This window comes from Periplaneta americana, chromosome 9 (genome assembly GCF_040183065.1).
Source record: "Periplaneta americana isolate PAMFEO1 chromosome 9, P.americana_PAMFEO1_priV1, whole genome shotgun sequence".
In the NCBI taxonomy this organism is placed as follows: Eukaryota; Metazoa; Arthropoda; class Insecta; order Blattodea; family Blattidae; genus Periplaneta; species Periplaneta americana.
Window position 1 is genome coordinate 97,472,798 of NC_091125.1, and position 27,515 is coordinate 97,500,312.

General features: G+C 35.6%; 1 protein-coding gene across 8 annotated transcripts in view; it reads left to right on the forward strand.

Moving 5' to 3' along the window:
• The window catches only part of LOC138706308 (uncharacterized), a 73,598-nt gene extending 46,083 nt beyond the window's left edge, over positions 1-27,515 (forward strand). For 4 of the 8 annotated variants that reach the window (XM_069835435.1, XM_069835434.1, XM_069835437.1 and 1 more), the window contains 15 exons: positions 1,805-2,028; positions 2,155-2,296; positions 6,667-6,890; positions 7,020-7,161; positions 9,682-9,905; positions 10,035-10,176; positions 11,513-11,736; positions 11,863-12,004; positions 17,312-17,535; positions 17,665-17,806; positions 20,034-20,257; positions 20,390-20,531; positions 21,467-21,925; positions 25,909-26,149; positions 26,891-27,513. In XM_069835435.1, coding sequence (XP_069691536.1) covers positions 1,805-2,028; positions 2,155-2,296; positions 6,667-6,890; positions 7,020-7,161; positions 9,682-9,905; positions 10,035-10,176; positions 11,513-11,736; positions 11,863-12,004; positions 17,312-17,535; positions 17,665-17,806; positions 20,034-20,257; positions 20,390-20,531; positions 21,467-21,925; positions 25,909-26,148 — 2,895 coding nt within the window. In that variant the 3' untranslated portion in view covers position 26,149; positions 26,891-27,513. Of the gene's footprint in view, positions 1-1,804; positions 2,029-2,154; positions 2,297-6,666; positions 6,891-7,019; positions 7,162-9,681; positions 9,906-10,034; positions 10,177-11,512; positions 11,737-11,862; positions 12,005-17,311; positions 17,536-17,664; positions 17,807-20,033; positions 20,258-20,389; positions 20,532-21,466; positions 21,926-25,908; positions 26,150-26,890 lie in introns of all 8 variants that reach the window. The other 4 variants (XM_069835439.1, XM_069835440.1, XM_069835438.1 and 1 more) reach the window with 3 other exon arrangements.

Here is a 27,515-nt window from a genome sequence, read left to right on the forward strand (position 1 = left end):
TTCTACGGACACACTGTACTTACATCACGAAGTGTGCATGTCAGTTAACATATTGTTTGTAAAGGGTTTCCCCTTATGACCTTACGATTTTTGAGGCCTGAATTACTGGAAACTAGCTAGTCATTATAGTCTGCGATATTAGCATACATATGTCACAGCACATTATCTTGACATAATAATTAAACACAGCACCATTTCCAGATTATAATTCAGTAGAAGGAGCAAAAAGTAATAAAGTATGATCACTGTTCCCATCTTGTGTGTTTCGATTAGTGTTTTGAGAGGTGGCACAGCCAGTCATAATAAATTACACAACCTCATTGTTATCACCTGCCTCAGTGTCAACTCTCGGTTATTGACCCCACCTATAAATCACAGTGTCACACTTCTGGCCGTACCGAGCAAAATCCTATCGAGAATATATTGACTAGAATAAAAACAAGAGTGGATGTGAAGCTATGAAATGAACAAGCGGGGTTTCGAGAAGGTTGCTCATGTATTGATCAAATTAATACCCTGAGATTGATTGCTGAGCAATCGAATGAATATCAATCAGCATTATATAATATGTTGTTTGTCGATTTTGAAAAAGCATTTGACAGCATTACATGGAACAAGCTGTGGAGAGCTCTAAAGATATTCGGATTGCCGGGAAAGATCATCAGCCTTATTAAGAACATGTATGCCACATATACGTTCCAAGTTGAACATCAAGGAGAACTGTCGGAGCCAATAGAAGTGAAGACGGGTGTTAAACAAGGATGATTCTTATCACCGATCTTGTTTCTAATGGTCCTAGATCTCGTGATGACATGAGCAATAAACCGATGACGCAGTTTGCAATGAGGCTTATAAAACGACTAGAAGACTTAGACTTCACAGATGATCTTTACTTGTTGGCACACAGTTTTAAAGATATGGAGATGAAGCTTAGAGATCTCGAAGTGGAGGCAGCAAACACTGACTTGAAGATTAATAATTTCAAAGGCATTTTGTGTCTGATAAGTATAATTAATACAATTTTAAATATATGGATTTATTACCGTCAAAATTACTTATCAAGAATCAACTATTCAAGTCATTAGATTATGACGTAAGGTAATACATGATGAGAGACGAACGTTTTCTCCATAAGTATAGCATCCTCAGGTCTCAAAGTGACAGAGACACATTTCTGGTTTGTATACAATCATTAAAATATGTCTGGACAAACAAGGTTAAAATGATGGGCAATACAAACATATGCGTGGCATCAAAATCTGAAACCAAGTACACAGTATTAAAAATGACAATGTGCTGATGGTTAAAATGTACAATAAGATAAAATAATTTAATTTAGCAATCTTAAATTGCGTGTGGTCATGGATTACAAAGTACCGTAGTGGAACATGCTGTGGTATACAGCTCACTCGTGTTGCTGTGTAATAAGCGGTGTAGGAATTCAAAGTCCTGTAATCATAATGTGGGAAGATGTAATTTTAAAAATTAAAAGTTGAAAAGAGAATGTTGAACGTGAAGTGGTGAATTTTAATACTTAATATTAAAATTCATAACTGACTTCTAGGACCCATTATCAGCATAAATAGGTAAGAAATATTTATAATGAGTGTGCTTGTAATATGACATTAATATATGTAATTAGTCTAGTTGAGTTCTTCATTTTTTTATTCACTTACCAACTTGGCAGTTGAATTTTAGGTAAGATGAGATTTTTATTTAGTAATTTTACATATATGTCGTATGTGCGATTATGTCTTGTGACCAGAATATTGTATGAAATGAAAATATAAAGTGTTCATTGCAGGAAGCATTTGATGATTCGAAGCAACAGAAGAGTCCTTTGTCTTCATTGATAGAAACAAGAGTGACTGATGCTTCTGTAAATGAAGACCAAACGAGTCCTGTGCTGAGCCATCCTTCCCAGAGAAATAATGTCCCAAGAACTAGTGCTGCTGTGAGCCAGACTGCTTTGAATAAGTCTTCCAAACCGATGAGGTCAATGACTTCTCTTAAAGATAGTCCTAAAAGGTAATTTTGACTGTATGTATTTTTATTTGATGTCATAAGCATGGAAGTTTTGCTATTCATGTAAACAAGATAAATGAGCCTGAAGATGATGTTGACAAATATGAATTTTGTTTCTCTCTGTGGCAGGTTGGCATCAGTGCTCAATGATATTTCTGAAGGAAATGAGATATTTGAAGAGATGGACAAAGTAGCAGAGTCACCAGAAAAAGAAGTGCGTTTTAAACGAAGCAGGGGTGCAAAAAGGAATAAAGATTCTGATGCCTTTCAAGTGAGTATGCCGTCATATACACCTTGAAGATAGTGTTTGAAAATATTACTTAATCCTCAATCCATACAAGATGACTCTGTAACCTATCAACAAACATAAAGCAAAATCATTTCGTGCCCCAGTCGTTGATATGTTGTATTTTTACACTGAAAAATGAGACATACATCGATATGTGTGAAGTTGTGACAGAAGACGTGACATAACGGATAATTATTTTAGACTAACAACCTCACATAAAGCATCGAATCCTTACGAGATTTTTTACGAGAATGTTTTTACATAGTGAAGTGTCCTCGACAGTAACATACTCTTTGTAAAGGGTTTCCCTTATGATCTACGATTTTTTAGGCTTGAATTACTGGCAGCTGGCTAGCCCTTATAGTCTGGAGTGTTTCTGTACATATTTCACAGGATGTTAATGTTAGGCAGTAATTAATAGGGAGCAGATTCCTATGTAACTATAAATATTTTTTTGCATGCAATAAATCACAATTATCAAAGTTAAAAATTGCAAATGTGAAGTTCCAAGCATAAAACTCCAATTTTATTTCATCTAAAAATACATATTGTCACAAAAAATTATGTAAATATATCCTGGAAATCTATTATAAATGCGTAAGTCATTCTGAATGTGAAGTTTCAAACTTAAGAGCCGAATTTCATTTCACATAAAAACATACGTATTTTCAGCATATCTGTTACAAACGCATGAATTTTGGAGTTTTTTATGTGCATTAATTTTTTAGAAGAACTTTTAAATATTTTAAAACTAAATCAGTTATATCAGTTAGATATACATTAGCTTTTTAAAAGAGTTTCTACACACTGTGTTGTTTGTGCCTGATCCAGTTCTGTTGTTAGGCCAATATCTTTGGCTATTCTTCCGTAATAGTAATGCCGCAAGTTCTGAGAGCTGCAAGGCAGTATGTTATGAATGTTATTAGTGAGTAAATTAATTAATATAAACAAGAACGAGAGATCTTGCAATATATAATTTCTAGGAATGCTTACTGTTGCTGAAGCTGGCTTCATTCGACTTTCGTTTGAAATACACAGCTGATAAGAGCTCAGGTATAAACAAAGCTCAAACCTGTTGCTCATCCCCATCAAAGTGAAGCAATGCCCCAGCGAACAACTCAATAACATGTTGATGTGATTATCCTTCATTAGGTCACAAGGTGCGTAGAGAGAGAGAGGAGGAGGGTGGGGTTTGTGTGTGTGTGTGTGTGCGTGCGTGCGTGCGTGCGTGCGTGCGTGCGTGCGCGCACACATTTGCATGCATGCATTTATGGTAAGATGTGTGTATCTTAGTCTCTTAAAATTGCGAAAATCAAATCGAATTTAAAATCTCGCCTTCAGCAATGTGTAGATCAACTTAAAAACTTATTTTGAAAAATTTTACAATGTATTCAGGAGAAAGAGTAGATAAAAAAATGTGTAAAGTCGCGCAAGTATTGGAGGGTGCACTTGACGATGTATGTGTTTGTGACTTTCCTCTGTTTAAATATGCCTGTCTGACGTCCTGTGATATGGAAGGTTTGTTTTCACAGTAAACTGTTCCCATCTTGCCTGTTTGTATTAATTTTCAGCCATGATAAATTACAAATTACACAACCGGCTTGTTATCACCATGACTCAGTGTCACTTGTCAGATATTGTCTCCACCTGTAAATTACATTCTTTCGTCACAGCTGTAAGTAATTTTTCAATACCTTCTAACATTGTGTTCCTTTTCTGATTTTTGTTTTTTAACTGCTAGATTGTCATTAAAACTTTTAAAATATATAACATGTGCTTTCAGACCTGGGAACTAGTATGCATCGTGTTCTAGGCACCACAAAGAATTTCTTTGTCCTGCAGCCGATAGGTAGGACACCAGACAAGTGCATTTATTTATGTGCAGAATCACATTGTATGGGATTAGGCTTAACATCAGTTCTGTTGTGAAAATCACTGCTGAAATCTCAAACCGCTTCTTTGTTTTCCTTTTACTCTTTCACACATTAATATTTTCCTCTTTCACACAGTTCATTCACGTAGAATTATATCTTTCTCGTCACGATGAATGGTGGTGTAAATTGGGAATTGACTGTAAAATAATCTTTAAGCAATCCCTTTTTGTTGAGTGGGACGAAACAATAACTGGAGTCCATTCTCTTTTACTATAAAGAAAAACTCTGCGGGCATAGAAAGTTTCTGTTAATTTGAAACAGAGATATGACGATAGAGCAAACTATCTTTTGTTCAGGGGAATATTTTCTGAAGATATTGCTCATTCATTTCATATTACCTTTGCTTCTGAACAGTGTAGGCAAAAGAAGATATTAAAGAATTGCCATTGCTGTTCTTCACGACGAGCATACCAAGCAATGGACTGACTGCAGATAAAATTGAATAATCTAGTTTAAACCTTGTCTGACTATATTTTTTATGCTTTTGCTAGCATATGAGTCCCTTCAAGTAGTTGCTAGAGCAAGGATGAAGTAACACTAGTGGCGGGGACCAGTGTTGCCATGACCTACTCACGAAAATCAGGAGAAAATCATCGAAAAAAACAGGAGATTACAGTAGATTAATTAAACATGAATTTTCTCTTTGTATTATAATATTAATTACAAAACAGTGTACTGTAAGAAAGATGATACTGTTGTATTACAATATATCACATTCATAACCAATGAAATTGAACAATTTTGCTAAATATAATTATTGTCATCTCTACTCAGCATATGTAACTAAGTCATGAATTTTGTTTTTACACAGTAATGTCTTATTGACAATGTTTCCCATTAATGTATTAAACAGGAATTTTTCGTGTATTCACAAAATATTTTCGATACAACAAGATTTATTTTAAAGGTATTTAAATACAGTATTGCACTAGCTGCGACTATAACAGACAAAAAAATTATCCTCTTTCTTGCTTTTACATAACTATCCTTTAAACTGTTCATCATTTTCCCATTCTGATTTATAAAATTCTAGGAGTATTTACTTTTCTTTCGTGTTGGGACACTTTCACTCATTTTTATAAGAACACTGTGCAATATATGTAACACAAAAATGCCATTACCTACACTTCACTCTCTCACTGTTACACGTGCACACAATCAGAAACAAACCTCAATACTGAATAAGTTTCGTTCTTGCTCTGTTCCCCGGGTCCCCAAAACAATAATGAAATAACTTAATTGTCGTCGATTTGCAAAAGGAGACATGTCCAAAATAACGAAGTGTTGGAAAATCGCAAAAAAAATCATAACAGATTTAAAATATTAAAATGATCATGGATCCTGATGTTTGTATGTATCCCTAGTGATCTAATTAGAAAAAAAAATATATGAACATTTTAATTTAACTTATAGTTTTTGCGATTTTCCAACACTTCATTTTCGGCTTCTCCCCTTTTGCAAATCGATGACTGTTATCATATGCTTACATTGCATGACTTGTGTATAAGATGCAAAAATAAGACATGGTGACAATATATGTATGTACTATATATGCATAAAACTAGGTGACTGCAGCCTGCCAAAAAGGCAGGAGAAATTCGGACTTTTGACAAAAAAATCAGTAGAGCAGTAGATTCAATGAAAAAAAAGGAAATCTCCTGCTAAATCAGTAGGTATGGCAACACGGGCTGGGACCCCCTTGAAGAGATTTATGGAAAATTTCTTTTAGGCATTTCTTACAGGACTGTAATATGAGAAAATAACGATGTTGATGATGATAACATTTAAAAATCATTAGTACCAGTTGTAGAAAATACAGCCCTGCAGTGTATATTGACTACACCTTAACTCTGGCTACTAGCAACAGGCATCTATAATAAACACCCATCAAAATACCCCTCGTTTCTCGTGAAAAACAACTGAATAGACTACAGTGGACTGTAGTGGACTTTATGTTGTCAGCAAACAGCTGGATACATTAAGAAGATTGATTGAGATGATGACATTTAATTTTTGCAACTTTCTATGGCTGGTGAGACAAGACTTATTCATATTAGTCTATTGTACTTTCTCTTATGAGCCATTATATTGTGAATTGAGATTCTCCATCTTACTTGACAAGTTTCTAATGTCATAACAGACTTCAGGGATCCATTATCAGTATAAATAGGCAAGATTTGTTTACAATGACCGTGTTTATAAAATGATATTAAAATATGTAGACTAGTTCAGTTTATTTTTTTTATTCACTGACTATCTTGTCAGTTCTGTTTTAAATAAGTAATTAAGTAATTGTACATATTTATGTTCAATGTGCAACTGTGTATCTGAATATAATTTTTCAAATAAGCGAGTGTGTTGGCTTATGTATGGTATATTTTATGACAAACTTTTCTAATGTTTTTGTGTTCAATGCAGGCAGCATTTGATGATTCGAAGCAACAGAAGTCTGCTTTGTCTACGTTGATAGAGACAAGAGTGACTGATGCTTCTGTCAATGAAGACTACATGAGTCCTGTGCTGAGCCATCATTCTCAGAGAAATAATGTTCCAAGAACTAGTGCTGCTGTGAACCAGACTGCTTTGAATAAGTCTTCCAAGTCCATGAGGTCAATGACTTCTTCTATGGATAGTCCAAATAGGTAATATTGACTGGATTATTATTTGATGTCATAGGCAGGGAAGAGAGCAGTTTCACTGCTCACGTAAATAAGCTGCATGGGCATGAAGATGTTGTTGAGAAATATGAACTTTGTTTCTTTCTATGACAGGTTGGCCGCAGTGCTCAGTGATAGTTCTGGAGGAAATGAGAACATTGAAGACTTGGACAAAGTAGCAGAGTCACGAGAAAAAGAAGTGCGTTTTAAACGAAGCAGAGTTGCAAAAAGAAATAAAAATTCTGATGCCTTTCAGGTGAGTTATATACAGCATAAAGAAAATTTTTGAAAACTTTACATAATCTTCAATTCATACAAGATATAGCTCTGCTACATATCAACAAACATAAACAAAATGATTCCGTGCCCCAACCATTGATATGTTGTATGTTCACACAGAAAAGTGATGCATACATTGACATGTGTGGAGGTGTGACAGATGTCGTGACATAAAAGATAATTCTTACAGAACTGTAATATGAGAAAATGATGATGATGATGATGATGATGATGATATTTAATTTTTGTAACTTTCTGTGACTGATGAGACAAGACTTATTCATATTGTAACTTTATTACAAAACAAGAATGTAATTTTATTCTCACACCAATAATAGTCACTTTCTTCAATTTAATTCTACTCCCGTCAACAATGGGATTTTCACTCCACACCGTAACACAGTAGTCGTTATTGCACTCCACAGACGACAATGACAATTTACTTGGATTATTGAGAACAACAATGAACTATTAATCTTAACTCACAAAGCACTATTTACAAATCAGAACTTTCAGTTCTCAGTTCACCATTTGTTTGCCTTGGCTAATTTCTTCTAGCTCAGTCACTCGAGTTCACAGTATCTCGAACTCCAGACCTTCAGAGACAGTCCACTGAGCTTCGAACTCAGGTCCCCCAACTGTGGTCCACTGCACTCGAACTCAGGTCTTCGGTTGCTCACACAGCTGCGGACACACTCAATTCGAACTCCGGTCTCGAAGCTGGCTTCACTGCTACACAAGATTGGCCGGCTTGCTGTCCAACGATTACAACAACGACTGCTCAAGTTCACTCGCGTGTCGTATTTTATAACCAAACCATAGTTACGAGAAAGTACGATGCTAGAAATTTCGACGGATGTCCAGAAGATGGCACTCTCGAATTCTCTGGATTTCTCCCCATTAATCACTAGGTGCTTTACTTCCCCCTCTCCCTTCGTCACGTCCGCGGAACAGCGTGTCGCCTCCTCTCCTCTCCATGCCGCGCGCCACTCCCCAGTGCTCCGTGAAGCCCGTACCGACTCCCGCGCGACCTGTCCTCTTGCGGGACACGTGATCGAGTCTCGATGTGGCTGTCACAATATTATAGTCGTGACGCTGTTATTCCCAGCATGACTCCTCCTCTTTGCTTACGTCTTAGGAAGTGAAGGCTCTATAAAGTCTAGGTAGCTAGTATCGTTCGCCATTTTTGTTCTTTTGTTGCCAAGCTACCATACGAGGAATCTATTTGCCACACTGTTAAACATTATCATGTCGTAGCTTCTAGTATAATAAATCAAACGCACTATAATTCAGCAAATAATTGAGCGGCAAATAACGTTTTCGTGTGCTTTCTGCGAACGCCAACGAAAGAGCCAAAATGGCGGGCGATTATATTAAGTATTTATCGAGCCTTAACAAATGAATAACGTCTTCATCAGCGAATCACAAGTCGCACATGTTTAAATGTAGCTGACCTGCAACGTGATTTGCTGCTGGAAATTAGAGAGATGGAACTATAGTTTACTGTATTTTCTCTGATGAGCCATTATAATGTGAATTTAGATTCTCCACCTTACTTGACAACTTTCTAATGTCATAACAGACTTCAGGGATCCATCATCAGTATAAATAGGCAAGATTTGTTTACAATGAACGTGCTTGTAAAATAGTACATTATGCAACGAGCCTATAATGGTAGTAATTAAGACGCAAGTATGATTGTTTATGAAACGAGCGCAAGCGAGTTTCATAATTTTCATACGAGCGTCTTAATTACTACCATTATAGGCAAGTTTCATACGACTTTTTATGCTCGACCATATTTCTAACTTGAAAGTATTGAAAATTAGGTCTTTTTATGGTTATGTGCGAACTGACCTGAATTGTGAGATGTGCTCAGACGCGAAAGTATTGATTTTTTCCGAGGCCGAATGTCATTGACCTTGGCACAGAATAAGAATGAACATTAGTCTGATGTAACCTGGAAATTGATTTAGAATTGAAAAATGAGATGACAAATTGAATTTATTTGAATATTATTTACAATTAACGCTAATTATTATAGTAACAGAACATAACCTTCTGCGACAGTATTGGATTTCCAGCCTCCGTGACTTTTTGCTAATTGTCTGTCGATTGCATATCCCAGAATAATCGATATAATGGTACAAAGCTGACTTGTGATTGGTTGAAGACCTGTACTTTAATGAGTAGGTGTACTTCAATGACATGCATTAAAGGACTGCTACTAGGTGTATAATTACTACATTTCGGCATGGTCGAGCATAAAAAATATTAAAATATGTAGACTAGTTAAGTTTTTTTTTTTTTTTTTATTCACTGACTATCTTGTTGGTTCTATTTTAAATAAGACGAGCCTCTTGTTAAGTAATTGTACATATTTATGTTCAATGTGCAACTGTGTACCTGAATAGAATTTTTCAAATAAGCGAGTGTGTTGGCTTATATATGATATATTTTATGACAAACTTTTTTAATGCTTTTGTGTTCAATGCAGGCAGCATTTGATGATTCGAAGCAACAGAAGTCTGCTATGTCTTCGTTGATAGAGACAAGAGTGACTGATGCTTCTGTCAATGAAGACTACATGAGTCCTGTGCTGAGCCATAATTCTCAGAGAAATAATGTCCCAGGAACTAGTGCTGCTGTGAACCAGACTGCTTTGAATAAGTCTTCCAAGTCCTTGAGGTCAATGACTTCTTCTATGGATAGTCCAAATAGGTAATATTGACTGGATTATTATTTGATGTCATAGGCAGGGAAGAGAGCAGTTTCACTGCTCACGTAAATAAGCTGCATGGGCATGAAGATGTTGTTGAGAAATATGAACTTTGTTTCTTTCTATGACAGGTTGGCCGCAGTGCTCAGTGATAGTTCTGGAGGAAATGAGAACATTGAAGACTTGGACAAAGTAGCAGAGTCACGAGAAAAAGAAGTGCGTTTTACACGAAGCAGAGATGCAAAAAGAAATAAAAATTCTGATGCCTTTCAGGTGAGTCATGTACATCATAAAGAAAAATTGTTAATACTTTACATAATCTTCATTTCATACAAGATGGCTCTGCTACATATCAACAAACATAAACAAAACGATTTTGTGCCCCAACCATTGATATGTTGTATGTTCACACAGAAAAGTGATGCATACATTGACATGTGTGGAGGTGTGACAAATGTCGTGACATAAAAGATAATTCTTACAGAACTGTAATATGAGAAAATAGTGATGATGATAATTATGATGATATTTAATTGTTGTAACTTTCTGTGACTGATGAGACAAGATTTATTCATATTATAGTCGTGACGCTGTTATTCCCAGCGTGACTCCTCCTCTTTGCTTACGTCTTAGGAAGTGAAGGCTCTATAAAGTCTAGGTAGCTAGTATCGTTCGCCATTTTTGTTCTTTCGTTGCCGAGCTACCATACGAGGAATCTATTTGCCACACAGTTTAACATTAACATGTCATAGCACCTATGATAATAAATCAAACGCACTGTAATTCAGCAAATAATTGAGCGGCAAATAACGTTTTCGTGTGCTTTCTGTGAACGGCAACGAAAGAGCCAAAATGGCGGGCGATTATATCAAGTATTTGTCGAGCCTTAACAAATGAATAACGTCTTCTTCAGCAAATCACAAGACGCACATGTTTAAATGTAGCTGACCTGCAACGCAATTGGTGGCTGGAAATTAGAGAGATGGAACTATAGTTTATTGTATTTTCTCTTATGAGCCATTATATGAGTAGCTTAATACCAAAGCGGACATCTGACCTTCAGATGAAATTTAGATAATGTGGATTCTTATACATTTTTTCATGCTTTTTTCAGTTATGGTGAAACTATATACAAACTCTAACACTACATTTATAAAAATAAATAGTTTTAAAATACTGCAAAGAACACTGTGAAACAAAAAAGTGCCTCTAGATCAAAACTATGGAGACGACAGATGTCCGTCTTTGATATTAAACTACTCATATGTGAATTGAGATTCTCCACCTTATTTGACAACTTTCTAATATGTCATAACAGACTTCAGGGAACCATCATCAGTATAAGTAGGCAAGATTTGTTTACAATGAACGTGCTTGTAAAAAAATATTAAAATATGTAGACTAGTTAAGTTTATTTTTTTTTTTTATTCACTGACTATCTTGTTGATTCTATTTTAAATAAGACGAGCTTCTAGTTAAATAATTGTACATATTTATGTTCGATGTGCAACTGCGTACCTGAATAGAATTTTTTGAATAAGCGAGTGTGTTGCCTTAAGTACGGTATATTTTATGACAAACATTTTTAATGCTTTTGTGTTCAATGTAGGCAGCATTTGAAGATTCGAAGCAACAGAAGTCTGCTTTGTCTTCGTTGATAGAGACAAGAGTGACTGATGCTTCTGTCAATGAAGACTACATGAGTCCTGTGCTGAGCCATAATTCTCAGAGAAATAATGTTCCAAGAACTAGTGCTGCTGTGAACCAGACTGCTTTGAATAAGTCTTCCAAGTCCATGAGGTCAATGACTTCTCCTATGGATAGTCCAAATAGGTAATATTGACTGGATTATTATTTGATGTCATAGGCAGGGAAGAGAGCAGTTTCACTGCTCACGTAAATAAGCTGCATGGGCATGAAGATGTTGAGAAATATGAACTTTGTTTCTTTCTATGACAGGTTGGCCGCAGTGCTCAGTGATAGTTCTGGAGGAAATGAGAACATTGAAGACTTGGACAAAGTAGCAGAGTCACGAGAAAAAGAAGTGCGTTTTACACGAAGCAGAGTTGCAAAAAGAAATAAAAATTCTGATGCCTTTCAGGTGAGTCATATACATCATAAAGAAAAATTTTGAAAACTTTACATAATTCTCATTTCATACAAGATGGCTCTGTTACATATCAACAAACATAAACAAAACGATTTCGTGCCCCAACCATTGATATGTTGTATGTTCACATCGAAAAGTGATGCATACATCGACATGTGTGGAGGTGTGATAGATGTCGTGACATAAAAGATAATTCTTACAGGACTGTAATATGAGATAATGATGATGATGTTGATGATGATGATGATGATGATGATATTTAATTTTTGTAACTTTCTGTGACTGATGAGCAGGGAAAGGAAGTTCATGCCCTAAAAACGTGAAGAATATATATGCATTTATGCCATAAAAATAGATAAATATGCTACAGAATATGCATTATCAGTCTGAGATTATTTTAACAGAATAATAAGTTATGGGTAACTTATATTTAGTGTATGAATTTTGAAGTACTTGCCTCATTGCTGAATGCTCCATTTATGCTGTTACAGTTCACAACTAAGCAGTGACGTATGTTTTCTGTTGTAATTCTTCGCCTATTGTCTCTCAGCATAGCTTTGTAGCGTGAAAAACTTCGTTCTACACCACAAGAAGTAAGAGGGGCTTGCACAAAAGCTGTAAGCTGTTCTATAGAAAATTTTGTTTGTTTTTGGGGTGTTTTTCTTTCGAGAATATCTTTAATTTCTTTAAGTTGATAATAGACAGAGTTTTTGGAAAGAATATTTGCTGTTTTCTCTTTCATTTTATCTCCTACATTTTCTGGAACTGATGTTAAACTGGCTATTGTTCTATCGAAATTTGCTAAAGACTGCAGTAAAGGAATACCAATTGCTAACTTGAGAGGCTCCCTATGAGAGCGTCGTCGTTACATTCAAAATTCATAAACATAAATTAGTCATGTTTACGAGGTTACACACTTTTAAAAATGAGGGAAAGACAAATAAACATACATAATATGCAGTTTCCCTGCATAAATGTTAAAATAAGACACTTTTATAAATAAAGGCAAAATATGCACTTTTATGTACAATGAAAGTAATATCATTGTATTCCGAAATATGTGATTCATGTAGATAATCTTTCAGCATATTCACACGATAGAGAACCAAATATGCAAATGCATGAACTTTCTTTCCCTACTGATGAGACAAGACTTATTTTTATTAGTCTACAGTATTTTCTTTTATAAGTCATTATATGTGAAATTGAGATTCTCCACCTTACTTGACAACTTTCTAATGTCAGAACAGACTTCAGGGATCCATTATCAGAATAAGTAGGCAAGATTTACATCACATATTCATTTTGTATGAGGTCTCGCCCACCTCATTGAATATTACACGACTACTTTGAAGTAGCCACTATGTATTATTACCAGGGAACGGATTTATATGGACTAAAAATATATGAAATATGTAAATATATATGTAGTTATTTTTACCAAAATATGGAATTAAATATGGATTTTTACCAAAATATGGAATTAAATATGGACTTAAAATTATAAAAAAATGACTATGTACGTTAAATATTGGTACATTTTAATCAAACTAAACAAAAAATATAATGGACGTACCTTATCTTCCAATGTAGTTTCAACAAAACACAATTTTTATTGTCTGTTACCATAACAATAGGTTACAAACATTTCTTTCAAGTGCTGAAAAGTGAATCTTCTTCTATTGTCTCTGAGGATAGATTTATACTGACTAAAAGAGCGTTCGACGTCACAAGAAGTAACTGGTACATAATTCAATTTCACAATGTCTGCTGGGGATAAGTCCAAGTTAATCTTCACTGTTGATTCACCACTCATCACAGCAACAACCTTTTGTAGTTCTTCATATCCAGGGTTTTTTGAAAGTACAGTGTCCACCTTAGCTCTTACTGCATCTGCAACTTTACCTCTACCACGATTCAGTTGTTCCACAGTACTATTTATAATTTCAAAACTTTCAGATAGTGAAAGGTGCCTATTTTGGAGACTTTTGAGCGTTTTTATGATGCATGAAAATGTATGCTGAATGTGAGCTAAGTCATTCTTCACATTTATGTCACAGGTAACTGTTTTCGCAGTATCAATTGAGACTGCATCTTCAGAGTCCAATGCAAGGAGAACATTGTTAATAGAGTCTATATGTTCGGCATAATATTCAACTGCTTCTAGCCATGTACCCCATCTAGTTAAAATTGGCTTTGGTGGCAATGGAATTTCAGGGTACATTTCTTTCAACACGTTAACTCTACTGGGAGCTTTGAGAAATACTTTTTTCACTGATGAAATCAACAAATCTACTTTAGGGAAATTGTCTCTGACCACTTCTGCCACACGATGAAATGCATGCGCCACACAAGTAAAATGAGTCAATTTAGGATATACAACAGATAATGCTTGTCCAGCTTTGACCATATAAGGGGCAGCATCGCTAATAAAGAATAACACATTATCGTACATAATACCCTTTGGCCACAGGATACCCATAGCTTCGTTGAACAGTTTAACTATAGTTTTGTTATTGCACTTTTCTAGAACATCACAATGTAAAAGAATTCGTTCAGAATATTGTTCACTTAACAAACCGATAACTACATTACCAACAAGTCTACCTTCTTTGTCGGGAGTCTCATCAATGGAAACCCAAATTGAACTATCTTTAATTTCATCTCTTATCTTCTGTATTGTCTCATCGTAGATGGATGGAGCATACGTCTTCCTAAGTGTTGACTCATCCGGGATTGTATGTTGAGTATATTTTTCAAGGAATTCCCTGAAGACCTTATTCTTTAGTTTGTAGAGAGGAATATCAGCAGAGATGAGAGAACGGCACAGGTCGATGTTAAACTCAGATCTTACATTCGATGTTGTTGGTTGTGTTAAAAACAATTGTCTCTGCTTGGAATTTAGTTGTTTGTTGGCCTGATGTTTACTAGTTGTAATGTGTTGTTGCACCAGGAACTTTTGTGTAGATGATACTGCACACTGACACAAATTACAAAATAATATTTTATTGTCAGTTGATAAACCATCTTCTTTAAATTCTGAAATGTAACTTGTTAGTTTTGATTTTAAATTGACTGAATGACGTACTTTTGGCATATTTACCGTCTTTATAGTATGATTTACAAAACTGAACCTATGTGTACTCTGACTGGCATTTAACTGTTGAGCTGCACAACTGAAGTCTGTTAAAAATTTTAAATTAAATTAATACAGTTTTGTAACTTACTTTCCCATTGTTGATAGGACTGCTAATTTTCAAATAACTCTGATGTTAAAGGGATTACTGAACATGTGTTTAAATCTCTATTGTTGAAATGTATTTTTAAAAGTTAATGGAATTTTGTTTTGTTTTATTGTTAAACCTAATATAATATGGACTGTTTTATATGAAATATGGAAAATATATGGAAATTAACGAAAATATGTACTAAACTCTAAAATATGGAAAAATATGGAAAATAAAAGTAGGATTTTTCAACCCTACACATTGTGAAACATAAAGATAATGCAAAATATAAATTATATTAGCTTTATAAGTAAATATGTATTTACATATAAATCCTTTCCCTGATTATTACTATTTAATACGAGAAAAATTCATACCGGCACCGGGAATCGAACCCAGGACCTCTCAGCTCTGCGTGCTGAGCGCTCTTTCCAACTGAGCTATGCCGGGGCACTATCCACGGCGCTGGCCGAACCCCTCTCGTAATGCTTTTACGGCCTTACGGCCTGCATTTGAGACGATAGAAGTCATATATGCAGGAGCGCATATTTAAATGACTTTGTGGCCATATTCAACATCAGTTTGTGACAACTGCTAACAGTTAATACATCACATATTCATTTTGTATGAGGTCTTGCCCATCTCATTGAATATTACACGAATACTCTGAAGTAGCCAATATGTATTATTACTATTTAATATGAGAAAAATTCGTGTCCCAGCATAGCTCAGTTGGAAAGAGCGCTCAGCGTGCAGAGCTGAGAGGTCCTGGGTTCGATTCCCGGTGCCGGTACGAATTTTTCTCGTATTAAATAGTAATAATACATATTGGCTACTTCAGAGTAGTCGTGTAATATTCAATGAAGTGGGCGAGACCTCATACAAAATGAATATGTGATGTATTAACTGTCAGCAATTGTCACAAACTGATGTTGAATATGGCCATAATAGTACATTATGCAACGAGCCTATAATGGTAGTAATTAAGACGCAAGTATGAGTGTTTATGAAACGAGCGCGAGTTTCATAATTTTCATACGAGCGTCTTAATTACCAATATAGGCAAGTTTCATACGACTTTTTATGCTCGACCATATTTCTAACTTGAAAGTATTCAAAATTATGGTTATGTGCGAACTGACCTGAATTGTGAGATGTGCGCAGACGCGAAAGTATTGATTTTTTCCAAGGCCGAATTTCATTGACCTTGGCACAGAATAAGATGAACATTACTCTGGTATAACCTGAAAATTGATTTAGAATTGAAAAACGAGATGACAAATTGAATTTATTTGAATATTATTTACAATTAACGCTAATTATTATAGTAACAGAACATAACCTTCTGCGACAGTATTGGATTTCCAGCCTCTGTGACTTTTCGCTAATTGTCTGTCGATTGCATATCCGAGAATAATCGATACTTGCGGTTTTATAACGGTACAAAGCTGACTTGTCATTGGCTGAGGTTTTATAACGGTACAAAGCTGACTTGTCATTGGCTGAACACCTGTACTTTAATGAGTAGGTGTACTTTAATGACATGCATTAAAGGACTGCTACCAACTGTATAATTACTACATTTCGGCATGGTCGAGCATAAAGTCATTTAAATATGCACTCCTGCATATATGACGTGTATCGTCTCAAATGCAGGCAGTAAGGCCGTAAAAGCATTACGAGAGGGGTTCGGCAGGCGCCGTGAATCGTGTTCCGGCATAGCTCAGTTGGAAGGAGCGGTCAGCACGCAGAGCTGAGAGGTCCTGGGTTCGATTCCCGGTGCCGGTACGAATTTTTCTCGTATTAAATAGTAATAATAGGCAAGATTTGTTTACAATGAACGTGCTTGCAAAAATATCAAAATATGTAGACTAGTTCAGTTTATTTTTTTTATTCACTATCTTGTAAATTCTATTATAAATAAGACGCGCTTCTTGTTAAGTAATTGTACATATTTATGTTCAATGTGCAACTGTGTACCTGAATAGAATTTTTCAAATAAGCGAGTGTGTTGGCTTATATATGATATATTTTATGACAAACATTTTTAATGCTTTTGTGTTCAATGCAGGCAGCATTTGATGATTCGAAACAACAGAAGTCTGCTTTGTCTTCGTTGATAGAGACAAGAGTGACTGATGCTTCTGTCAATGAAGACTACATGAGTCCTGTGCTGAGCCATCCTTCTCAGAGAAATAATGTCCCAGGAACTAGTGCTGCTGTGAACCAGACTGCTTTGAATAAGTTTTCCAAGTCCTTGAGGTCAATAACTTCTCCTATGGATAGTCCAAATAGGTAATATTGACTGTATTTTTATTTGATGTCATAGGCAGGGAAGAGAGCAGTTTCACTGCTCACGTAAATAAGCTGCATGGGCATGAAGATGTTGTTGAGAAATATGAACTTTGTTTCTTTCTATGACAGGTTGGCCGCAGTGCTCAGTGATAGTTCTGGAGGAAATGAGAACATTGAAGACTTGGACAAAGTAGCAGAGTCACGAGAAAAAGAAGTGCGTTTTACACGAAGCAGAGATGCAAAAAGAAATAAAAATTCTGATGCCTTTCAGGTGAGTCATGTACATCATAAAGAAAAATTGTTAATACTTTACATAATCTTCATTTCATACAAGAGGGCTCTGCTACATATCAACAAACATAAACAAAATGATTCCATGCCCCAACCATTGATATGTTGTATGTTCTCACAGAAAAGTGATGCATACATCGACATGTGTGGAGGTGTGACAGATGTCTTGACATAAAAGATAATTATTTTAAACTAACAACCTCACATAAAACGTCAAATGCTTAGATATATTACAAGAATATACTTAAATTATGAAGTGTGCATGTCAGTTAACGTACTGTTTGTAAATGGTTTTCCCTAATGACCTAACAATTTTTTAAGCTTGAATTACTGTCAACTATGTACCCATTATAATCTTCAATATTACCGTAGATATTTGGAAGGACATTAACTTCACTCAGTAATTAAACACAGTGCAATACCGTATTGTAAGACAATAGAAGGAGCAAGGAGTAATATGGTATAAACTGGTTGGCCAATCACTGTTCCCGTCTTGCATGTTTGGATTAGTGTTTTGAGTGATGATGTAGCCAACCATGATAAATTACACGTTTTGCTACCTCTAAATCTTCTGCAGTTCCATTAATTCTGCTTCCTTGTCCTCTTCACAATACCATTTACACTTCTGCTTTTGTGCTTTTCCTTTTGTCCGTTTCCTCTTTCATCTATTACATCTTCTGCTCTTGCTTTGTTTCATTTGTTCTCTTTCCTCATCCTCACCTTCCTCTTCTCCAAATTTTTTGCTCACTAGTTTCATGTTGCAGCTGACTACGGATTGGAAGGTCCGGGGTTCGATCCCAGGTGGTGACAGGATTTTTTCTCGTTGCCAAACTTTCAGAACGGCCCCGAGGTTTACTCAACCTCCTATAAAATTGAGTACTGGGTCTTTCCGGGGTAAAAGGCGTTCAGAGCGTGGTGCCGACCACACCACCTCATTCTAGTGCCGAGGTCATGGAAAACATGGGGCTCTACCTCCATGCCCCCCAAGTGCCTTCATGGCATGTTACAGGGATACCTTTACCTTTTACTAGTTTCATGTTACTTTCTATTTGATTATTTAAGTGTTTTATAATTTCCGATGATATCATGTATGCAGTTTTCTTCGTTTTTATTTTGTGTGCTAAATATTTCAGTATGTGTCTTGACATCTGAAATTTAGTAGTCATTAATGGCTTCCTCTAAACCGCTAGAGATTGATTGTGCGTGTTGCATTATTTAATTAGAAAGTTAGCGCAAAGCAGAGTATTTATTTATTTATTTGTTTGCTTATATATGTATATTTATTTATTTATCCACTTACTTCAATCACAACGAATTATTTCCTTTAACTTAAAGTATTTATTTTATGAGTAAGACGAAGCAATAAGTGGAATCCATTCTTCTTCACTATAGAGGAAACTCTCTACAGGCGTAGAAAGATTTTGTTAATTTTAAACGAAGATATATTGACAGAGCAAACTATCTTTTGTTCAGGAGAATATTTTTTTTTTAAGATATTGCTCTTTCATTTACATTACTCTTGGCTTCTGAATATTGTATGCGAAAGTAGATGTTAAGAATTGCAATTGCTTGACTGCAGATACAATTGAATATTCAAGTTTAAATTTTGTCCGTCTATATTTTTTTTATATATTTGTTAGCATATGAGTTTCCCTTCAGCTAGGGGATCACTCCGGTGTGGGGATGGGTGGAAAATTTCTTGTAGCATTTTTTACAGGACTATAATATTAGAAGATAATAATGGTGATGGTGATGATATTTAATTTTTGTAACTGTCTGTAACTAATGAGACTTCTTCATGCTAGGCTATTAAACACCTTCTGTTATGACCATTATGTGTGAATTGAGATTTTCCACGTTACTTGACAATGAATTTGACTAGTTTCTACAGTAATTTCATAACTGATTTCAGAATCCATTATCAGGGGGCCTACAAATAGGCAAGATTTGTTTACAATGAACGTTCTTGTAATATGATATAGAAATACGTAGACTTGTACATTTCATTTTTTTAATTGCCATAACATTTTGTCAGTTGAATTTTAAATAAAACGATCTTTTCATTTAGTCATTTTGCATATATATACAGCATGTTCTGTGTGCAACAGTACACTTGAAGAGTTTTTTTTCGAATAAGCCAGTGTGTTCCCTTAAAAGTACGATATATCTTATGACAGACATTTTTAATGCTTTTATATTCAATGCAGGCAGCATTTGAAGATTCGAAGCAACAGAAGTCTCCTCTGCCTTCGTTGATAGAGACAAGAGTGACTGATGCTTCTGTCAATGAAGACTACATGAGTCCTGTGCTGAGCCATCCTTCTCAGAGAAATAATATCCCAAGAACTAGTGCAGCTGTGAACCGGACTGTTTTGAAGAATTCTTCCAAATCCTTGAGGTCAGTGACTTCTCTCATGTATAGTCGGAATAGGTAATGTTGACTGTATTTTAATTTGATGTCAGTCATAGGCAAGGATGAAAGAAGTTTTACTACTCATGTAATAAGATGAGTGGGCATGAAGATGATGTTGAGAAATATGAACTTTGTTTCTTTCTATGACAGGTTGGCAGCAGTGTCCAGTGATAGTTCTGAAAGAAATGAGAACATTGAAGACATAGACAAAGTAGCAAAGTCGCCAGAAAAAGAAATGCCTTTGAAACGAAGTGGAGTTGCAAAAAGGAATAAAGATTCTGATGCCTTTCAGGTGAGTATGTGGTCATATACATTATAAAGAGAATGTTAGAAAATATTACTTAATCCTTATTTCATAACAGATGACTCTGCTACATAACAAATATGAAGCAAACTCATTCCGTGCCCCAGGCATTGATACATCGTTTGTTCACACGAGAAAATGTTGCATACATTGACATGTGTAGATGAGTAACAGATGATGTGACACAACAGATAACTATTGTAAACTACTTCACATAAAGCATCGAATGCCTACGCGATTTTTTACATGAATGTACTTACATTATGAAGTGTGCATGTCAGTTAACATATTGTTTGTAAAGCGTTTTCCCTTATGGCCTTACGATTTTTGAGGCCTGAATTACTGGCATCTAGCTAGCCATTATAGTCTGCATTATTACCGTACATATGTCGCAGAACATTTACTTCATGTTATAATTAAACATAGCACTGACTCTACCAAGATACCAAGAAAGAAGAAAACGCAAAATCTCACTATAAGTTTGAAACTGGCTTAAAGTTCCGCCAAACTTACTCACTGAGTTGTTGTTTAGTCAGCTGTCCAAAGACAGATCTGAACCTCACAAGCAATACCAAGAAGGCACCATTTAGGCAGCAACTAGTCCTGGAGATAATGGGATAGGATGGCCAACTCCATTCTCCTTCCATTGCATACATCGCTGACTAGCTACATATTCCACTAATCAGACTTCAGATATATACAAAGAATTGTTCTTTCTCTGACACATATCGTCAAGTGAGATACGAAAAAAGCGGGAAAATGACGATAATGGGGATGTTGCAATGTGGTTCCACTGTATTTATATTTTGTGTTATAGTAGGAGATTTCAAGTCATTGTTCAGTAAGAGAAGTTTCTGTTCTTTGTTCTAGTAAGAAATTTTTCAGTTGTTTTAGTAATTTTTACATTTCTTTCGCTGTTCTAGTTGAAACGAGGTGAAACAAGTGATCTTCATACATCATCTTTTGATAAGAAATTCAGTACATTATCACAGAACAGACTTAGACCAATGAAGAACTTGGACCCTGCTGTTGAGGAGAGACGAGCAAAACTGCGAATCGCATGTGAAACCTTGCGTGAGAAGATTAAGAAGGAGAGTGAAGAAAGGTTGAAAATGAGCAATTTGAGAAATGTTGGCAAAGAGTTGAATGTCCCAGTTCAGTTAACTGAAATTAAGAAGTTGCCCAGAAAAACAGCTCCAAGAAAGCCCATACATTCATACCTTCTTGTGAATGGCAAACCATATAGACCTCGCCTCAAGCGGCCCAAACCATGGGCCACACCCCGACTCTACAAATTGATCATAAAAAAGTGTGAAGAGGCATATGGAGAACTGAGTGCCCGTCGCATTGCAGAAAAATTCGTCGTGTTTTTGTGTGAGAAGGTGAGTAAAAGGATCCAAGAGATTGGTTAAAAACTAATTGATAAACTCTTCTTGAGTGGTCTCAACTTAATAGATACTATATATTATTTTAATGTACCGAAGTACATATGATATTTCCATGCAAATATTCTGCGTCATCATACGATGAAAGAATAATGGAACGGAGTAAAATTATCTCCAGCACCGGGATTTGAACCCGGGTTTTCAGCTCTACGTGCTGATGCTTTATCCACTAAGCCACACCGGATACCCACCCCGGCGTCAGACAGAATCGTCTCAATTTTAAGTTCCAACTCTTGGGTTCCCTCTAGTGGCCACCCTCTGCACTACATCATAGATGTCTATGAACGTAGTACTGAAGTTCACACATGTGCTGAGTGCGCTCCTTATGAGTGAGACGATTCTGTCCAACGCCGGGGTGGGTATCTGGTGTGGCTTAGTGGATAAAGCATCAGCACGTAGAGCTGAAAACCCAGGTTCAAATCCTGGCGCTGGAGAGAATTTTTCTCCATTCCATTACTCTCTCATCGTATGATGACGCAGAATATCTGCATGGAAATATCATATGTACTTTGGTACATTAAAATAATATATATAATATGCGTAAATCACTTCATGATTTAAGACGGCGCTTATTCCGTCGGATCCCGGCCAACTAGTCACTCTTAACGAGTGCACCTCAGCATATGTGTGGACTTCAGTCCTATGTTCATAGACATCTATGACATAGTGCAGAGGGCGGCCACTAGAGGGAATCCAAGAGTTGGAACTTAAAATTGAGACGATTCTGTCCGATGCCGGGGTGGATATCCGGTGTGGCTTAGTGGATAAAGCATCAGCACCTAGAGCTGAAAACCCGGGTTCAAATCCCAGTGCCGGAGAGAATTTTTCTCCATTCCATTACTCTATCATCGTTAATAGATACTGTTTTTCTATTTGTGCACTCGTACATGTACTTTGATGGATTTTTTAACTCACAGATGGTTGTGGTCCTGTGAGATTTTGAATCAATACATTCCTAGTGCTGTAGTCGAGGATGTATGCATTTTATGCTTATACCCTTCACTTATCCTCTATGTTTAGCATGTGCCTCTGTTCATTATCTAGAACAGCCATTTTCAACCGGTGTGTCTGTAAAGATTCTCTGGTGTGCCATGAGAAAATGAATATAATAAAGTTTATCATAGTAAATTGAAAGAATTAAAGTGAAAAGAGTAGTAAAATAGTAAGTCCACAAAAGTCAACATTCAATGAGTACAGCACAAGTCAGGACTTGGTTAATACATTCCCTCTTAAAAACCCTAAAAATTCCCTCCTGTTTCAGAACTATGGTTTAGATTATGTAAGTGTTCTGCGGGATTTTAAATTACATCTTTAGTGTGCCGCATGTTGAAAAATGCTGCTCTAGAAGTTTGTATTTTGTTCATTCTTTCGATGACACTAAAGACTATTTTTACACAGCAATACAACTTGATTAATTCTTACACTGCTATGGACGTATTTTCCACATCAAAAAGTTGTTCAAACCATTACATATGAACATATATTTGATTCAAATATATATTTCAATGCTGAAAGATCATACATTCTTATCTCTGAATATAGTGGCATGTATGAGATATAGTATTATTCAAAAGTCAGAAAAAATTATTTTATTTACACATAAGCTTATGTTGCAGTTTAACTATTCTTGCTATGACAAATAAAATAAGTAGACAGCAATTCAAACTATTCTTCAGTGGATTGATTTTTTTTTTGTGCAAATTCATACCAGAAAATAATGGTTCTGCCTATATAAATCCGAATTGGCCTTATTCAGTGTTGCTGTGAATGTAATAGAGGTTGTTCCAGCACACTGAGAATACTCAGAACTCTAAATAGATTGAGCCATGGAGCCTGCAATTTGGCGAAGTTATAGTGGAGTTGTTTGAGAGTTGAAAAGTTGATCAAAACGAACTGATGTTTTTAATTTTTATTTTAGTTAGGTTTTTTTTTTCTTCATTTGTTTTTAGACTTTTCATTATTTTTTCTATACATGTTTAATAAGTTTTATTCTTGCTTGTTCATTTGCTTTCGAGTTATCATTGTGGAAGCTTGTAAAAATGTTTGAAGATATTGTTGTTGTTGTTTTCCAATGGCCGGTTTTGGGATCATTTAACCCATTTAGCTTCTTGTTTCCCAGTAATGAGCACTCAGATTTCTGCATTGCTATGATTCCCTCTTCAGTTTATTGCACTGAAGCAGATTGACGATCCTGGTATGTTGTACAGTGGACATTCTTCTTTATTGTAAATTCCAGTCTTGCAAAGATGTGATGCAAGGCAGTCATGAAAAAATGTCATGTTTTTCCTGCTCCATCAATATTTTGAGGATCTTGCAAAGAGCTGTTTATGTAAACATGAAACCATTCTTCACTTGTACATGGACATCATTTTATTTTTACTTCAATTTTTATTGTACCTGAGTTTTTGAATGTACCTCACTCCACCCCTTCTACTAGTGAACGTCCACCCAAGGCCGCATATGCAAAGTCGTCTTACGATCACAGTATACAGTACTGAGTAGGTATAGTATGTTCCAGAAATATGGTCGTATTTTACAGTGAATAAAGTGCATTCATTATTTATTGAATCACATTTTTGCTCAGGTAGGCCTACTGTATCCGTTTGGTTATGTCACTTGCTGTTTCCACTGGCCCCTCTGTAAAGACTAGTGGCTGGGCCGTCTTAGCTCTTTTCTGAAAACATTTATCAGAAATTGGACGTCTATGTAATATTATACAACTGTTTAAAATAATTTAAATAAAAGGGCCTTGTTAAGTACCGGTAACTGTCACGTGATTTCCCCCCATTCTACGACCCTGCAACATAACTACTTGGACGGACAGTAGACAGCAATCTGAGTAAATTTATCTGTACAAATCGGGCAGAAGTGAAGTGATTACAATACTTAAGTAAGGTACTCTGTTATAGAGTAGCTACAGAATTATTATTTCAAGAGGCTCAGGATCATGTCCCCCATGTCGACTGATGCTTTGCATTATTTCTTTTGGGGTTACTGTAAAACAGTTGTGTTTGTTAAAGATCCTACAACAATAGAAGAATTAAAGAATTACATTCAAGAAACAATACATTCAATTTCAGAAGATATGCTTAAAATGTTTTCGATAATATGCACACAAAAGAACTGAAGCCCGTATAGAAATGAACAATTTGTTTAAATATTCAGATTTTGATTATTTTTCAGTTTAAATGCACTCTCCATATTGTATGCTAATATGTTGTATACAGTGTACTATACACTGTATAATGAATATGTCCGCCTGGATAGTTCAGTTAGTGAGTAAAAACACGTATTGTTAATACTGTACTGTATTTTTAGTAAATAAAAACCTAACGAAAATTATCAAACTGAAAATCGTAATAGTTCCTAGTTTACGTAAATGGATGCACTACTTTTCTTCTCTCCTATACCTAGTAAGAGTGGAGTTGAGTGGAAGAAAAGGCCTGATGGCCTTAACTCTGCCAGGGAAAATAAAACTATTATTATTATTATTAGTAAAGTGATTTGTTTGTATTTTACACTAGTATCATCAAACTCTGGTCGTGGTAGGGGGTAACATAGTGTTTGCAGTTCTCAACCGTTAATCCAAAGGTATAGCCAGGTTAATATCAGAAATGTTAGTAAAAACAAAATGATGACCTGGTACATTTGGTGCTGTACCTTCTTTTAGTGTGGCAACGTGTTTTAGTTCGTGTTCATATTTAGTTTCTGTTTTTTTTTTTTTTTTTTTTTTTTAAGACAAGGACTCAAAAAATAGTCATAGTAGCTGACGCACCATATTAAACTCCATTAACTAATTGCATTTGGTAGATGGTGTTTCTAAATTCTAAATGTTTACACTTGTTAAATTTCGTCTCATTGATTTGAAACTTGTGAAGTGTGTGAGCCAGTATTAAATTATTTAATGTTCTTTCCTTCAGGTGACACAAGTAATCCGAAGGAAGCATTATGACAAGTACAAAGATAATTTAGAAGAAATTAAAAGGGCTCTATATAAGATTGGAATTATAAAGAGTTTGCTGGACTACTTCGTCTTCATAGAAGAGTATCTTCCCTTTCTGTATCGAATCAAGGCAATCCCCTGCACAAGAGCTTATGGGCAGAGAACTGGACCACCATGGGTGCCAGGCACTGACTTGTTTGCTGATCTTGGTTACTGAGGTGTGTTACTGTTGTGTAAACCTTACTACAGCACAGAAACAGACATTGCCTTAATATATTGGGTAAATTATATATTATTCTGGTGTTTATTCTTGTTCTTTGGGTTATTCACTTGAATATCTATTGTTATTTTTGCATTGATTCCTGTTGGAGTTGAAATATATATTCTCAGTGTTATATTTTATCACCATTCTGGTCATTTTATTACTTTTGTGTCATGCTGAGGTCTTGTGAACTTGTCATTGCATTCCTCTGGCCTGATTCCTAATGTAGTGAAGGAACTTCTTCATGTATGGGATTCAGACTTTATTTTTCTAAAATACGGTTCTCTCTCTTTCTCTCTCTCTCCTGCCCTCCCTAATCTCTTGCTCTCTCTCTCTCTCCCTCCCTCCCTCCTGCTTTCTCTCCCTTCCCCTCTGCTCTCTCTTCTCCCGCTCTCTCTCCCCTCTCCCACACTCTCTCTAATAACACCACAATATTTTATAAGAGTTTAGTGAAATTGTTGAAATGTAATGGCGAACATCCTGAAATGAGATCTGAAAAGAATTGAAGAGGTGGATTCCAAACTGGTCTAAGTCGCATTTTATCGTTTTTCGGATTGTTTTGTCGTACCGTATTGTAGTTTGTGGCTATTTCAAGGCAGTATTTTATACACCAAACCACTAAGTCAGAGCGCAAATACACTTTGAAATGTGAAGTGTTTTCCAGACTGTCCTTAATCCAAACTTTTTTATTTTTCAGACAATTCTGAGTCTGCTGATGTGCATGTGTGCCAAATGATTTTAATCTACTTTCCTTTCATTAAAGCACTGGAATCATCAGTTGTGACATTGGCAGGTAAATTGTGATATACTTCTTATTGCTTTGTAAAATGAGTGACATTGTTTTATAAAAATTTAGCGAGTGTTGTTCAAAATGTCAGAGGGCGGACAAGAATGAGGACTGTAGAAAACTAGGACAAAAACAGGAGGAAATACGCAAGAAATAGCAGCAGTACATACCTGTTAATCAACATCACAAACTAAAAATCAAGTAACTATCTGAGATACAAATTTTTTAAAATGTATGTTTATGGTTCTTTCGATATTGTTAAGCAGAATGTTGTATAGGATGTTTGATAATGCACATTAGCTATATTTATATTCCATGATTACATAGAATTCATTAAATATTTCAATATTTTGTCAAACTGAGAAACGAAAAGTCTTATTTCTTTCCAAACTGACCTAAGTCCTCCAGATTTTGAGAGCAAACACATTTTAAGAAATCATTTAAAGGTATCTGTGTACAGGTTGTTATGTTCCTGAGCGATATCTAGCTTTTGGCATGACATAATAAAGATATTAAAATGCAGAATTTCGCTATT